This window comes from Rhagoletis zephyria, unplaced genomic scaffold (assembly GCF_001687245.7).
Source record: "Rhagoletis zephyria isolate East Lansing unplaced genomic scaffold, Rhagoletis_zephyria_1.1 Rzeph_scaffold_01040, whole genome shotgun sequence".
NCBI classification, from domain to species: domain Eukaryota; kingdom Metazoa; phylum Arthropoda; class Insecta; order Diptera; family Tephritidae; genus Rhagoletis; species Rhagoletis zephyria.
The window spans coordinates 9,678-27,407 of NW_016158124.1; the positions used below are offsets into that span (position 1 = coordinate 9,678).

At 34.7% G+C, this 17,730-nt stretch overlaps 1 protein-coding gene across 2 annotated transcripts in view; it reads right to left on the reverse strand.

The window, feature by feature from the left end:
• Positions 1–367: 367 nt before the first annotated feature.
• The window catches only part of LOC108362575 (protein unc-13 homolog D-like), a 130,404-nt gene continuing 113,041 nt past the window's right edge, over positions 368–17,730 (reverse strand). Inside the window, exons 2-6 of one of the 2 annotated variants that reach the window (XM_017615606.1) lie at positions 4,388–4,728; positions 2,102–2,149; positions 1,875–2,034; positions 999–1,816; positions 368–944 (exon numbers count right to left, since the gene is read on the reverse strand). In XM_017615606.1, the coding sequence (XP_017471095.1) occupies positions 695–944; positions 999–1,816; positions 1,875–2,034; positions 2,102–2,149; positions 4,388–4,728 (1,617 nt within the window). In that variant the 3' untranslated portion in view covers positions 368–694. The remainder of the gene's footprint in view (positions 945–998; positions 1,817–1,874; positions 2,035–2,101; positions 2,150–4,387; positions 4,729–17,730) is intronic. The other variant, XM_017615605.1, reaches the window with a different exon arrangement.

Genomic DNA, 17,730 nt, shown 5'->3' on the forward strand with positions numbered 1-17,730 from the left:
AAAAAAATAAATAAATAAATAAATTGGATACCGAGTTACACATTTGTGATCATAACTGGGCGGCGCCCAGTTATAACCCAATTTTCTCGTAACTGGTTATCGCAATCATCGATTTTAAGGGAATTACTTTAGTAGTTATTGATTTATCGCGGTTTTCGTGTTTCTGTAAATTACCATTATATGGTAGATACGCGTAGTCATTGCCCGATTTCAAAGATTTTCAACAGATTAAGTTAAGAAACTAGATCATAAGCACGGCTCGTACCGAATTTGGTAAGGATTGGTGAATGGGATACTGAGATACATAATTTCATTTAAGTTTTATAATAATATTTTTAACAAAAATTGTACTTCACATACTAATTTTCTACAATTTCCATCCAATATTTATTGAAATATCGTAGTTCTTGCATTTTTGGAAAATACCTTTATATGCGAAGTGGGCGTAGTTACAGTACGTGTTTATATTTTTTTCTTGATTTTTTTTTTGTTTGACTTAGCACATTTGCATACCACTGCATGACAACAAGTAAGAACGACATTACAGTAACTTTTTTTTGTAATGATGTATCTTGAGTTCCTCTATCTTACTGCATTAAAATCTAAATTTTCATAAAAAGTGGACTTAACATGTTTGCACGCTAAGCCAGCGATATAATTCTTATTAAATCGAAGAAATTACGCGTATAAACTGTTAGTATGAAAATAATATTTGTTTTTTACCTAAAGTAACAAACCGCTTCAACACTAAATAAAGTTCAAAGAGGGTTGTTCCCATGTTTAAGGATTTCGTGTCCAACAGATTTGAATACTCCAACGTATCTTCAGGTATATGAAGTGTTTTGATATGAGAGCACACGTCTTCAACGTTGTTTTTACAAATTTCAAAGATATTTGAATCGTAATACTTGAATACAATAGCAGAATAGTTAAATCTAATTTTGCTGGAAAAAGGAAATATTAATTGGGTATGATTTCAAAAACGCTTGTATACTTACTGATAAAAGTGCTTATCAAAATACTCCATCGCTCTTTGTAAATCAGACCGCACCATCTGTACCAGTTTTATTAAAAACTCAAGCTTTGCTTCGTCTGTTGGTTCATCATTACAATTTGATTTACTCCCTTCTAGAATGTATTCTAACCATTCCTTGACACCGGTGTTTATAACTTCTATCAGCACTTCATCAATATTATTAGTATTTAGGCACATTGGTGAAATAAAACCATATATATTTTGGGGAAAAATTTCACCCACAGGGTGCCCTAAAGTTTTGATTTTGGAAATAATATCTAAGACTTCACATAATGTGCTTACTATGTGTTTATCGCTAACATTCTTTGCACGAATTTTTCGGACGATTGAAAAGCATGATGGCAAAATCCTTTTAACTCCATTCCAAAATGATTTTGTATCTTCAGAATCAGTTTGAAGAACTTTTAGGATTGGAATAATAACATCGAGTAGGCTATTAAAAACATTGAAGCTGAGTTTTTGATTTTCATGGATTTTCGAATACACAATCCATTGGCTAAGGGCACAATCGAAGTTCGTAAGGCCACTTTGAACAGCATGCTGAGATCGAATTAGCTCTGCATTGGTACTGAAATTTCCATTCCACCAGTATTCAGATACTTGAGAAGTATCCAATTCGTGCATCAGTAATAGATTCAGCAGGTGTCTGTGCTCTTGGATAGCAACGCGTTTGTTTTTCTCAGCACTTAAGGTCAGACTAACTAGCACCGAACCCCGACTTTTTATTTTAGAGCTCTTCTCTAAATTGTGCCAAGCAGTTATGCCTGAAGTTGGGACTGACTAGAATGAAGAATAAGTAAATAGTAAGATTCTTTTAGATTGCTTTATTATACATTACTTTTAAAGTTATTGCTACACGTCCAATTAATTCATTGTCGTGCTTTCCCGTAGAGGCAGCTTGTGCGATCTCTTTCATAAGCTTACTGAGTCCCTTAACACCTTTGACATCAAATAGTTTATTTACTTTTTCCTTAACTGTTTCAGCAGCATCGAAATCCCTAGGGCACATTTGTAAATATAAATATTATTACTTGCAATCTTCATTGATAGCACGACAACTATTACCATATCTCTACTATAAGCACCTCCTCTTTTGGATTATCCGCGATAGGCCTGTGAATCAAGATGTATATGTATACATATTAGAGTGGTTAAAAAAAAACACGCTTTTTGGAAATTCATAAACGCTACATCAAAACATTGTTATATGTGATAAAAAAAAAAGACACGAATTTTTTTATTTTGAAAAAAAGCTTTTTGGAGGTCGCGCTAGTAGGTTTGTTATGAAAACACAGATGTTTTCAATTTTATTATTTTCGTGACATGTTAAAGTACATCTAAAAATTTTGTTTCAACATGTAATTACTCATGCATTATTGGGAAATATTCCCTTAATTACATAACTGTCTTGGACAGTTAGAATGGGCTTAGTGCCCGAAAATATGCTTTCGAAAAGGTACTGCAAAAATCAAATCCTTGATACGGAACGTTATAAGCATTGCCATGGGCTAAACCACGTTACCAGGTGGTTTCTGGGGTCGCTGATTACGCATCTGATATCAGTGTTTCAAAATTCAAATTAGCGGATCCAATATGGCATCAACTTTAAACAAGTAAGAAAGCCTAAGTTCGGGCGGAGCCGAACATTGAATACCCGGCGCAAGTATTAAATATGTGGTTTTCACCTTTCCGAAAGTTACCGCTAAATGGTAAGCCGGGCTGTATCAATTTTGAGTAAATTAGCGTCCCCAAATTACGAAATATTGAAGTTTCAAGCATTTCTGAAATTTACCGTTATATGAAAAGCGGCCGTAGTTTTAGTCCGATTTCAATAATTTTCAAACGTTTTGCTTTTATGTGGCAAGTACAATAACCATACCGAGTTTGGTACAAATTGGTAGAACGGTTACGGAGATACATATATGTGATCATAAGTGGGCGGTGCCACGCCCATTTTCTTAAATTTTATCATAAGAGTATTTCTTGGTAAAGAATTGTTGGAAGCATCAATCTTGAATAAATCAGCTTTAATATTTACGAGTTTATCGAAGATTTTGTATTTCTCTAAATTACCGTTATATGGGATGTGGGCGTGGTTACTGTCCGATTTTAAAAATTTTCGGCCATTTGGTATGCTGTACCAAGGTCAAAAACTGTGCTAAGTTTGGAAGAAATTGGTGCAGCGGTTACCAAGGTATACACAAGAACCATAAGTGGGCGTGACACCGCCCATTTTCCGAAAAGTTAAAATATTATTATTTTTCGTCTAACATTTATTGTAAATATCAATTTTGAGTGAATAATCTTCAGTAGTTACAAAAATATCGCAGTTTTTGTATTTGTGAAAATTACCGTTATATGGGAAGCGATTTCGCCCATTTTCAATACCAACCTACCTAGGATAAATGGAAACCTACATACGAAATTTCGTTGAGATATCTCAATTTTTGCTCGAGTTATCGTGTACACGGACGGACGGTCAGACGGACAGACGGACGGATAGACAGACATGGCTTAATCGACTTCTCTATTCATTCTGAGCATTTATGTATATATTTGTCTATATCAATCTCGATTCGTTTTGGCTGTTACAAACCCGTTATGTGAACAAAGTTAATATACCCTTGTGCACAAGTGCGCTCGGGTATAAAAAAGATTGGAGTTGTTTGAAACTCGGATCCGCCATTTTGAATTTTGAAAATCTGGCATCAGATTCGTAATCAGAAACCCCTGAAACCCACCTATGACAATCCTTAAAACGTTCAGTATGAACGTTTTAGTTTAAGTAATTTTTTAAGAATTTGATAAACATATTGGATCAGCCATTTTGAATTTAAAAAAATGATTTCAGATTTGTAATCAGCGACCCCAAAAACTAACGAGCGCCGAAATTCGAACAAATCCAATAATTTTTAACAAAATTTTCGCCATTTTGGATCCGCCATTTTGAATTTTTAAAAACTGACTTCAGATTCCTAATAAGCAACCCCAGAAACCCCCTGGTAACAAGTTTCCACCGTGACAAAGCGATAATCGTCCAGTATCAACCTTTGATCTTTTCGAAAGCATATTTTTGGGCACTAGGCCCATTCTAACCGTCCAAGACAGGTATGTAATTAAGGGAATGTTCCCCAATAATACCAAAGTAATTACATGTAAAAACCACATTTTTAGCATCAGCAGTTTTACAAAAAACCGACCAGCGGGACCTATAGCAAATCTTTTTTTTATTAAAAACCACGTGTCTCCTTTTTTATCACAAATAACAATAATTTAAGGTAGCGAATTAAAAATAATTAACCACTCTAATACATATATTAATGTTCCAATTAAGGCGTTACAAGTACTCACAAGGAAAAATGTTCTTCCCAAATGGGGTTCAGAGTAGAATGCTTTACGGATGAATTATACCGGTGTGTTGCATTAGATTCCAAATAAAGGGTGACAAAGGGATCAGAGAAACCATTCGCATCTTTTGGCAGTAAATTTTCGGCTTTTATGACTTCCACGTTAAGGCGCAAATTGGGAGGCTCCTTTAGCTTTGCCAATTTTAAAATATCATCGTGTTTTTCATCAGAAATCTTAAAAACTTCTTGAATAAATTCCAAAAGGTCTTCTGCACATACACTATTAGCCTCGCATCCAAACTGGTTACATATCTCAAATAAAATTTCTTCGTACAGATCTTCGACCTAATAGAAAAATATACATAGTATACATATGTAAATGAGAGTATTGTATTAAGTATTCAAATGCAGATATAAACTATGTACTTATTTTAATAGTGTAAAGAACATTTCTAAGCAATACAAACGTGACTATCGTACGCACCAAGGCACATTGAACAGGTAGTATCAGTAGAGCAGCTGATTTGATTTTTTATTTTTATTTTTATGCGCCCATTTAGGCTCTGAGATTTTTTAATGTAAATTTTATTAGAAATGTAAAAATATAGCTATTAAAAATTTATAATATTTTACATCATTAATTTTTCTCTTTTTAACCAACTTCAAAAAAAGGAGGAGGTTATGAATTTAACGGAATATTTTTTTTATGTAAGTTACCGCATAACTTTGGACCACATTAACCGATTTCGATAATTCTTTTTCTGGTGTCTCAGGGGAGGTTCCGTACTAATTTGGTTTAGATGAGAATTGAAGTCGGTTTTATTTTTTGCTTAAAAATTACTTGTTATTTTATTTATTTATGTTTAAATCTACAGTACAATGTACCTTACAGACTAGAAAATATATTATATAGTAATAATTGATAATACCAAATAAAATACAAGCCAGGCGATTAAATTAAGGACTTTAATAAAAGCCGATTTAGGCAAAGAAAAGTCTAGATGATGTGTGTTAGATAATGCATTGAATTCCCGAAGTGCTCGAGAAATCGGAGCGTTACTTGCATATTTAGTTTTGACGCTTTCTCCGTAAAAAGGGTAAACATTTCGGAGACTTCTTTGTGGAACATTAAAGCTTATCCGCTCAAGCAAAATTGGGCAGTCAATGATGCCACTAATTATATTATAAGTGAACGATAATGAAAGAACTGTTCTTCTCTTTTCTAAAGTACTTAAATTGATCAGCATTAGCCGCGAACCATAGGAAGAAACAGGAGCCTCAAACCTCAGCGAACGCAGTGCGAATCNGAACGCAGTGCGAATTTCAGAAATACTTTTTGAACGCGTTCAATTCTACCTATCGATAGTTGGTCATATGGTCTCCAAACTATTACCGCATATTCCAAGTGTGAACGAACAAGAGCCGTAAAAAGCAATTTAAAGGTATATGGGTCTGAAAACTCGGAAGTGTTACGCCGAATAAAGCCAAGAGCAGAGTACGATTTCGAAAGGATAAAATTAATATGAGTATTGAAGGATAACTTAGAGTCAAACATGACTCCAAGGTCCTTAGTCTCTGTTACTTTTTGAAGCGCACAGTTAGCAATAGTGTACTGTGTTGAAATAACATTTTGACGCCTAGAAAATGTTAAGTGAAAACATTTTGTTATATTCAAAGAAAGACCCGACTTCAAACACCATAAATGCAGTTTATCCAAGTCCCTTTGAAGATTTATAACATCGGATGAGTCCTTGACAAATGTAAAAACTTTCAGATCATCGGCGTAAAGCAAATAATTCGAAAAAGAAAAACAGTCGTTGATATCATTGATAAAAAGGACGAATAAAAGAGGTCCTAAAATGCTCCCCTGAGGCACACCTGAAGTAGCCACAAATGGGTTCGACGATACACCATCAATAGTTACCACAGAACATCTCTGCGTTAAATACGATTTAATCCATTCTAAAAACGATGAGTGAAAACCTAAGCAAACCAGCTTATTTATTAAGATCCTGTGAGATACCCTGTCAAATGCCGTTGAAAAATCGGTATAAACACAATCGACTTGGAATCCTGCCGAGTATGAAGAAGTACAAAATTCGCTAAAAACTGTAAGATTAGATACTGTCGAGCGGCCTGACACAAACCCATGCTGATTCGGACAGATTAGAGATTTAACTGCAAAATAGAGCTTGTCCTTAACGACACATTCAAACAGTTTTGAGATGTTCGATAGTTTCGAGATCGGCCGATAGTTCCGAACGTCATTTTTTCTTCCACTTTTAAAAAAAGGTGTGATAGTAGATAATTTCCATTCATCTATGAAAATACCTGACGATAGCGATTTATTAAAGATTATCGCAAGAGGAATCGCTAAGGCCGGACAGTTTTTAAATAAGATAGCCGACATCCCGTCTGCGTCTGTTTGCGAAGAAGGTTTAAGAGAAAGCATCCCCTTTATAATGTCGTCCGATGAAATAAAAAGAGCCCCAAAGTTGAGAATAGAAGATATTTCAGAAGAGAAGTTAGGGAATTGCCCGTCATCAGCAACGTAATTTGACATAAAAAAGTCAGAAAACAAATTAGCTGCTTCAACAGGAGTACTAGCAAATTTATCGTCTAGCATTACCTAAGTAGGTATACTTGCGCATGATTTTTTGGTTTTGACAAAGTTCCAAAATGCCCCCGAATTAGCTTTAATGTTCCTNATGTTCCGTTCGGTGCTACGAATATAGTTTTTGTAGAGGAGATTATTTAATGATTTAAATTCCTTATGATAACGCTGGTATTTTACAAAGAAATAATGATTTTTTGATGATTTAAATTTTTTTAGATAACTATTTTTGAGATTTTTTAGTTTCTTCAGGTCTTTGTTGCACCAGGGTGATTTATAACAGCGCTTCTTTTTTAAGGGTATATTGTGTAAGCAAAAATCGCGCATTATTGACTTAAAAGTGGAAAAGCAGCCGTGAGTGTCCAGGCGGAAAAATAACTCATCCCATTTATAATCTAAAAGAGATNTGTGAGATACCCTGTCAAATGCCTTTGAAAAATCGGTATAAACACAATCGACTTGGAATCCTGCCGAGAATGAAGAAGTACAAAATTCGCTAAAAACTGTAAGATTAGATACTGTCGAGCGGCCTGACACAAACCCATGCTGATTCGGACAGATTAGAGATTTAACTGCAAAATAGAGCTTGTCCTTAACGACACATTCAAACAGTTTTGAGATGTTCGATAGTTTCGAGATCGGCCGATAGTTCCGAACGTCATTTTTTCTTCCACTTTTAAAAAAAGGTGTGATAGTAGATAATTTCCATTCATCTATGAAAATACCTGACGATAGCGATTTATTAAAGATTATCGCAAGAGGAATCGCTAAGGCCGGACAGTTTTTAAATAAGATAGCCGACATCCCGTCTGCGTCCGTTTGCGAAGAAGGTTTAAGAGAAAGCATCCCCTTTATAATGTCATCCGATGAAATAAAAAGAGCCCCAAAGTTGAGAATAGAAGATATTTCAGAAGAGAAGTTAGGGAATTGCCCGTCATCAGCAACGTAATTTGACATAAAAAAGTCAGCAAACAAATTAGCTGCTTCAACAGGAGTACTAGCAAATTTATCGTCGAGCATTACCGAAGTAGGTATACTTGCACATGATTTTTTGGATTTGACAAAGTTCCAAAATGATTTCGGATTAGCTTTAATGTTCCGTTCGGTGCTACGAATATAGTTTTTGTAGAGGAGATTATTTAATGATTTAAATTCCTTATGATAACGCTGGTATTTTACAAAGAAATAATGATTTTTTGATGATTTAAATTTTTTTAGATAACTATTTTTGAGATTTTTTAGTTTCTTCAGGTCTTTGTTGCACCAGGGTGATTTATAACAGCGCTTCTTTTTTAAAGGTATATTGTGTAAGCAAAAATCGTGCATTATTGACTTAAAAGTGGAAAAGCAGCCGTGAGTGTCCAGGCCGAAAAATAACTCATCCCATTTATAATCTAAAAGAGATGTATTTAACCTTGAAAAATCACAACATGCATAATTAAAAGCAATTCTATCAATAGGCGATGTTGGTGCGAACTCATAAAATTTTAGCTTAATTTCTAAAGGGATATGATGAATACCAGCATCGGAAATTCGAGAAATGCACTTTGATATAAAAAAGTNCTTTTAAAAAAAGGTGTGATAGTAGATAACTTCCACTCATCTATGAAAATACCTGACGATAGCGATTTATTAAAGATTATCGCAAGAGGAATCGCTAAGGCCGGATAGTTTTTAAATAAGATAGCCGACACCCTGTCTGCGTCTGTTTGCGAAGAAGGTTTAAGAGAAAGCATCCCCTTTATAATGTCGTCCGATGAAATAAAAAGAGCCCCAAAGTTGAGAATAGAAGATATTTCAGAAGAGAAGTTAGGGAATTGCCCGTCATCAGCAACGTAATTTGACATAAAAAAGTCAGCAAACAAATTAGCTGCTTCAACAGGAGTACTAGCAAATTTATCGTCGAGCATTACCGAAGTAGGTATACTTGCACATGATTTTTTGGATTTGACAAAGTTCCAAAATGATTTCGGATTAGCTTTAATGTTCCGTTCGGTGCTACGAATATAGTTTTTGTAGAGGAGATTATTTAATGATTTAAATTCCTTATGATAACGCTGGTATTTTACAAAGAAATAATGATTTTTTGATGATTTAAATTTTTTTAGATAACTATTTTTGAGATTTTTTAGTTTCTTCAGGTCTTTGTTGCACCAGGGTGATTTATAACAGCGCTTCTTTTTTAAAGGTATATTGTGTAAGCAAAAATCGTGCATTATTGACTTAAAAGTGGAAAAGCAGCCGTGAGTGTCCAGGCCGAAAAATAACTCATCCCATTTATAATCTAAAAGAGATGTATTTAACCTTGAAAAATCACAGGATGCATAATTAAAAGCAGTTCTATCAATAGGCGATGTTGTTGCGAACTCATAAAACTTTAGCTTAATATCTAAAGGGATATGATGAATACCAGCATCGGAAATTGGAGAAATGCACTTTGATATTAAAAAGTTAATATTATCTGTTACGAATATCAGGTCTAACAATCTATTTAAATTGTTGGGAAAACAGTTAATTTGCTTTATGTTTAGGCTTAGCAAGCTATCTACAAAATAAGTTTCGTAATTGGTAACTATATTATTAGGCAGTAGATCTGAATTATTGGAATTACTACACCATCTAACGTTACAAAGGTCAAAATCACCCAGCACACAAAGATGATCGTCATTTAAATTATCTACCACTAGACTAGCTATGTTATCCACTTGTGTAATTTTGATCTATATAAGNATCGTCATTTAAATTATCTACCACTAGACTAGCTATGTTATCCACTTGTGCCTTATATAAGTCAAAATTACTATTAGGCGGAATATAAGAGGTTATTAGATATAAAGAGCCATATGCTTTAGAACCCTTGATGCAGACACATAATTGGTCAAGCAACGAGTCGTCACTATTGAGCTTCACTGAAAACGCCCGAAACTTTCTTCTTACAGCAATAAGAACTCCGCCTCCTCNTATAGATCAAAATTACTATTAGGCGGAATATAAGAGGTAATTAGATATAAAGAGCCATATGCTTTAGAACCCTTGATGCAGACACATAATTGGTCAAGCAACGAGTCGTCACTATTGAGCTTCACTGAAAACGCCCGAAACTTTCTTCTTACAGCAATAAGAACTCCGCCTCCTCTCAAGCAGCCTGTTTTAGCTGAGTCCCGATCTTTGCGAAACACGTCGTATAGGTTTAGATCGAAAAATTCGCCTTCATAGAAGTCCGCGTTTAACCAGGTCTCCACAATAACGATTACATCATACAACTCTTCAGTGCTAAAGCGATGGATAGTATTTGACTTTGTTCTTAATCCCGAAATATTTTGATAGTATATGTTAAGAACATCACTACATGTGACATTTTCATGGTAATTGTTTATCGTCACATTTGTTGTTGTTGGGCTGTTTGCTTTTGAAAAAAACGAAATGGCCTAACTCTTACATTAGCTGGCCATAGTGACGAACTTAATAGCTTCTGAAAATTTGCCGATGAGACGCCCAGTTTGAAATTGACTCGCTTGTGTTTGTCTACTGGGTCATCCTTTTTAACCAACATGTAGCAAGAGAGAGAATCAGCATCAATACCAGCATGTTTAGCTACATATTTCTTTATGTCTTCAGCGCTAACTTTCGGCTCAAACGATGATAGGTGTAACCATTTATTGCGGACAGCGACACTCAGCTCAGTGCTATCATTTGAGCCAACAACAACCAAAGCCTTCTTTCACCTTCTGTTTCTCACTTCAGTCCACGCAGCATTGTTACTTGAGTTTTTGTCACCAATCTCTGTTGATTCATCATTGGTTGCCGAGCGATTATCATTAGTTGTGTTTTCGTATTCTCCAGCAAAAAATATCCAGTAACTTGCCAGTAACCAAATTTCGGAGAGTAAGCCAATATTTACTCCCAATGATTGGAATATGCAAGAAAGTACGAAAACGCAAAACAAGCAAGAAGTTGCTAGTTTTATGAACAGCTGATTGATTTGTTATTTTCCGATGCAATTTTCTTAGAAAACTAGTATTTTCCACCTTATGATATATTTAAATAGGTTTATTTTGTCAATTGCAACTCTAAAAGCACCACAAACAATTATTTTCTTAATGTGGTTTACAATAAGCATCATGCCATCAGCTGTTTTTCTTACTAGCAAATAGTTGCTAGTAAAAATTTATCCAGTAAAAATCCAGTAAAACTTGCAAGTTCAGCTGTCATTTTTGCTCTCTCAATTTCCCCTCTTTTGCTAGTTTCTTGCAAGTTTTTGCGTACGAAAACGACATCCAGTAAAAAACCAGTAAAATTAGTACTGGATTTACTGGATAGTGCGTACGCGAACAGAGCTATTCTCAGCAGACGAAGTACCAATGGCATGCGCAGCAACCGATGGGTTATCAGCAGCCAAAGAAGTATTGCGAGGAGACAGCGTCACAGTTTCGTTGACTGTGCCCATGCTTGGAGAGCATATGCCTAATGGGTTAGCAGAGTACGCAGTAACAAGGTCGGCAGTGAGAGCGTTAGTTGTAATGGCACCAGCAGAAGAAGCAGCAGAAGCAAAAGAAGTTGAAGAAATAACGTTCAAGGGCGACTTATTAAGGTCAGCCACCATAGCTTTTGAACGCGTAATAATCAAATTGTTATTATCAGCTGTATCATTACTAGGCGCAATGTTGCTAGCAGCATTGTTGATAGGAACGTGCGATATATTCGAATTTTTTGGATATTGTGGATTGTGCAGGTTGGAATGTCCTCCAAAAGCAGTTTCTATTTCTTTTAGTGAACACAAGGCATTACTAATCTTAGCCAAGCAGGACCAAATTGATACACAGCTGCAGGTGTCACATCTGAATATTAGATTTTTATTAGATTTGATTACTTTGAGGCAAGCGGAATTTAGTTTTGCACATTTTAAATGCAAGTTCTGCGAACAAAATCCACAAGTAATAAAATCACCGTTCACACACAGCGAGTTACAATTGAAACACAAACACAAGACGCACGTAAATATGATTAGGAACTCGACGGAGCTTTTAACGATTGAATGGTACCGAGCCCTACAAAGCAATTTATGTTGCATAAAGTTTATTATGAACTTACTGAAGAGTTCAAATACCATTTTGTTAGTTACCTTAATTGCATAAAAATTTAAAAATGCGACTTCATCTTTACACCAAAATCGTAATTCTTTCATTATTTTTAACCGACTTCAAAGGAGGAGGTTATCTATTCGTCGGAATATTTTTTTTATATACATTTCGAGCCTTAACCGCCAAAATAACGTAAGCGACATATTTTTTTAATTTCCTTTTTGATTTAGAAATGGTCCTAGCGCATCTAGAAGAATTTCTGCATCAAAAAGAAAATTTTGAAAAAAATTTCACTTACGTTATTTTGGCGGTTAGGAATCGGTATGTTACCGCAACTATGACTACATCGAGCCCTAACCGCCAAAATAACGTAAGCGACATTTTTTTAAAAATTTTCTTTTTGATGCAGAAATATTCCTAGAGCATTTAGATGCATTTCTGCATCAAAAAGAAAATTTTTAAAAAAATGTCGCTTACGTTATTTTGGCGGTTAGGGCATCGACATAATCTCCTACCTCAAATTTCTTTACATTCAGTACTATTAGCAGAAAAACGCCTCGATTCATAAAGTTGCTTGGCTTTAATAGCATCTGACCCGTCCTGACGTGTAATTACTTTTTTTTTCTTCTTCTTTTTTGGGTGGGTGGCATACATTAAACATTTCAAACAATTTTTGATGAACTTCTCCACCTTCTTACTTACAGTCTTGTCGACCGATTGGTGACCCATCTTTTCATGCATCAATCGTATGACGTTGGATTCCATTTCACCAGGTACGTACAACAATTTCTTACCATCTGACATAGTTTTATAAAACAGTCCATCAATCAAGTCAAAGTCTTTAACAATTCCATTTTCTAGATGTCTCCGTATAGAGTTAATAGTCTCATCACGCTCCTGTCCCACTTGGGAGTTGAAATTCAATTTCTTCAGTATTAACAATTAGTGCGATCTGTACCCTGCTCAAATCGTCTACATGCCCCTTGGAGGACCGCTTTCTGTGCTGTATTGTGTGTTTTGTAACTCAAGTGTCCATCTGGCAATTCTGGAATTGAATTGCTTTCTTTCGGAGAGTCATGGCCAGGCATGGGCAGAGAACGAGCACACGCTCAAAGAGCATAACCATCACGTGTACGTATACAACAAGAGCGTACGATGAGAACGCGGCAGCATGCAAAATGAATTAGGCACACTAACACATTCTTAATTTTAGCGATCGCTTGTTTGTGGTAGTGCCCACCTCTGGTCATGGCTAATCAATTACAATCAGTAATTATTTTAAATGGCATCCCTTCCAAGCAAGTTCTAAATCTCCTTAGGGCATATACGATAGCAAGTGTCTCGAGCTCAAAGCTATGGTACTTACTTTCGGCGTTGGAAGCAGACTTAGGGCGCGTTCACACAGAAAATCGAGCGGCGCCGAGCGAAGCAAGGCGAAACATAGCGAAGCTGCTGGTGTTCACAATGAACGAAGCGAAGGGGAGCTTTTCTCCTGGACTGTGCTGCAAAGATATCACAAAACTTACTTACTTATTTGCATAATTTGTTTCAAAAGATTGGTTGTAGAAATCGTTTTTATTTGAATATTTTGCTATTTTGTTTGCAACGGCGCACACAGGGGCCGCCCCATATAAGCGGGTGCTCAAAATTCTGAAATCATTTTCTTTCCATTAGACTCGCTTGAACTACTTTTTAAGAGTAAATTTTTGACGTCGTAACCCATTATTGATCATGCATTTACTTATTGGTGACCCAGTTTTTTGTAATATCTTATGTTAAGTTAATATGATTTTATTATTGTGCAAATTATGAATAATTTACCCATTTACGACTTTGACTTAACGCATTAATGATCATATTTTAACCGCATTAGTGGCCAATTTTTTTATAGAGTATTTCCCCAGCTAATTTTATTAAAAATAGGTAAGTTTAGGTTACAATATAATCAAGAAGAACGAGTCCTTTCGATTTGAGGATATCTTTATTAATGAATTCGCAATACTTAAAACTAAGTTAAAAGCGATAAAATGTAACAACAGTAACAAAGTGTGTATTTTTTGTAATCACTAGGAAAGAGCATGAAACAGGTAGTCATTTATATAGAGATCACTTAGATAGTAAAAGATAGGAAATACTAGATACAAAAATTTAGATGAAAGAAAAATAATTTCAGCTCTCTGAAAAAACTTTTCTAGAAAAATTTGTCAAAAAAGTCGAAATTATTTTTAGTTTCGTCTGTGATTCAGCTATGAATATTCCCCATTATGTTATAAATTTAAAGAGACTTACAAATTAAGCATATAAAATATCGAAAAGCAAGTAATGTATCTAATTAAAAACATTAATTAATTAAAAAATCGGCGTATATTTATGTAAAAAAATATTTAAAATAAAATAAAAACAAATAATTTTTAAGCAAAAGTAAAAACCGACTTCAATTCTCATATACAAACTTAAGATTATCGTGAATTCCTTCATAATCCAATTGTCGGATCCAAAGGATTAGTATGGGACCACCTTTCCGATGAAAAAATTATTATCGAAATGGGTTAACGTGACCCAAAGTTATGCGGTATAATACATCAAAAAAAAAAACAAAATTCCGACGAACTAATATCCACCTCCTTTTTTTTTTGAAGTCGGTTAATAAAATAAATAGTCTAAACTTTTTAATATGTGGGTCTCGTATAGTTTTGATACGCAATATTAAAAGGATTTTGAGTATGAAGTTTTGTAACCCATTTAATTGTAGCACATTAAAGTGCAAGTTTGAAATAGCTAGGACTTAAGTATTTCCATACGAAGAATGTTGGACGATTTTTTTATATCATCAAACATGCACTCAAAATCTTTTTTTAAATATCTAATCAAAAACATCGATATTTATACGAAGTTTGAAACTCAGTTTTATTCAGATTTTTGTTAAGAAATAAACTATATTTTTATAAAAAAATAATTAAAAATAAATAATAATAAAAAAATAGTCAAGACTTGTCAATATGTGGGTGCCTTATAATTAAGATAAGCACTATATAATGAAAACTGTGACACTTATTCCTCATAGTCGGAATCTAAATCCAATCCACGTCCCGTTAAACTAATATTATACGTTTCAAGTTCTACTAAGTAACTCCATTGATTCAGCAAAGAAAAATCTCCGGTGGTAACCGGTGGTGAAACTAGCAATCTATTAAAAATGTCCCCTAAATTGTCAGCGCGACCCGTTTTCCTACTATAGACCTCTAAAGTTTTTAAAGTCGTTGTTCGAACTAAACCCGCTTTTCACAAAAGATTTTAAAATCCTTGTTAGAACTAAATCGGCTTTTTACTCATTGAGCAACGTCAAAATAATAAACAGTTTAGGTTCGAAATGAAACAGAAGCAAACTTAACCAGAAGTATAGTAACGCGCTAAGTACACTACCTCAACTACTCTTGCAACTTTTTGAATCGTTATATCTCGGAAACGGTGGCTCTTAGGAAAAAAAAGTATTGTGACATTTTTATAGATAAATATCTGATATACGATTCTTGTCTAAACTAATTTTATGATAAACTTACCGTTTTGCTGAAAATCGCGAAAAACCCGTTTTTGTGACCTTTGACCCCGAGTCACTTTTTTCCCAGGTATCGGATCGATGAGAACTTTTTAGATTGCATTTATGATGATGTTTTGAACAATCCTACCAATTTCAGCTGGGTGGGAATTTCTGTAACCTCGAATGTTTAAATTGACCGGACTCAGTGGCATAGCCAGGATTTGGCTTTCGGGATGAAAAAAAAAAATTCTATCGATAACTTAAATCTGTGACACACAATGGCTAGAGGTGTCGCCTTAGTGCATTCTTTCATATATTTATGTATGTGCCAGTTTTACCGTTATATATTTTAGTATCTACCTCCTTTATTCCATGGGGTCTTCATGCTTTATTTAAATTTAAAAAATTAAATTACTATACCGTTTTAAAAATCTGAAAATTCACTGCGGGAAATTTTTGTATTCTCTTGTTGTCTTCGCCTTCTCGTTTTTGCCTTTATAAGTTTTGAAAAAAGGTTTCGAACGAACCATTATATCACATTCCTAGGCAAGTTTTGAGAGAATATGTTCGAGACTAAATTTTATTAAAACAAAATGTCGAAATCAGCTTCATATAGACACAGTGTCATCGTTAATTAAGAAAGAGATGTTCTTAAATATCATAACTTTACGACACTCACATATTGACTAGATTTGACTATTTATTTTATTATATTTTAATTTGAATTATTTGTGTATAAAAATATAATTTATTCCTTAACAAACACTAAATGAAAATAGGTTTAATCTTTGAACAACATTAAAAAAAATCGACAAACTTTCGTAAAAATTTCGAACTTTCTATTTAAATTTTATCTCTTAATATTTTGCAGTTTTTAAGCTCATGATGTGATTTACAGTTCATGAAAAAAAAATAAATAAATATTAAAAACCAACGATAAGTCGCAGCTATGTATTTTAAACTTGCGCTTTATTTGAACTGATCGGGCTACAAAACTGCATACTCAAAATATGTATTTCTAGGAAATCTAATTAAAAAGCTTTACGAAAGTTTGCTGATTTTTTTAATGTTGCGCAAAGATTAAACTTTGGATTTATATGGATTTTGTTAGTGTAAACTGCATTTTTATAAACAAATAATTAAAATTATATAATTTTAAGATAAATGGCGTATCTAGTTACCATGTATAAAGTTTTGATAAGCACTTGAAATGTCAAGTTTTAGTACTGAATTCAAAGAAGATGTCTCTTATCCATTTGTTACGGTCGCCAAAGCGCTTGACGCAGACAATGTGTCCGCACCGCATACTAGTAACTTGATTACAACATATGGCGAACGCAGTTTTTGTACATGCCAAAAAGCTCGCTGTTGTAAAATCACACAATCCGTCGTGGTCGGCTAACTTCACGCGAAAGGAAAATTCTTTCTTTTTGGAGACGGACAGCATCGGGACCACTTGGATTATCAGAAAACATCGACCAGAGCTTGGTTAAGAGGTTAATATATATCACTGTCTGGCTACGAATACCCCAGGGCATCGGGAGTCCCGCAAGTTTTAACTATTCAGCAGATGATAAACGAAAACTTCCAAATTTGTTAATACGGTGGGCAGTATTTCGACATCGACAGACGAGCCTCCATTGGTGCCGGAAAATCTGGCAAGCACAAGTCTCAGCGCGCATATCGGCGGTGGGAAACAGCGTGGCTTCGTCCTGGTAGCCGAGGAATCGATGTTATAGCAACGCCGCGACAATAATTTTTGGCGTGTGGATTCAGCACGTATGTACATATGTGTATTGCAGTAGTTGAGATCGGTGATTTTGACGACACGTATATTTGCACCAACTCTAATTCAGACCAAATCACGGAAGTTACGTTAGCTCTAAGATGTGCAGTAAAATCTGACACTGTTCAGAAATTTGGTTTATTTTAATGTATACTATTTTGACTTAAACGCAAACACTGTTTGCAAAGTCACATTTCAAAGGCTGCCGCAGATAGAGGTCGAAATAAGGGCTGGCCGAAGCAGTTCTTTATAGCCGATATTGGCATTGTACTTAATAGGTAGTTACGATAACGGAAGTCAAGCAGATATTGAGAGTTTTGTGAATTCA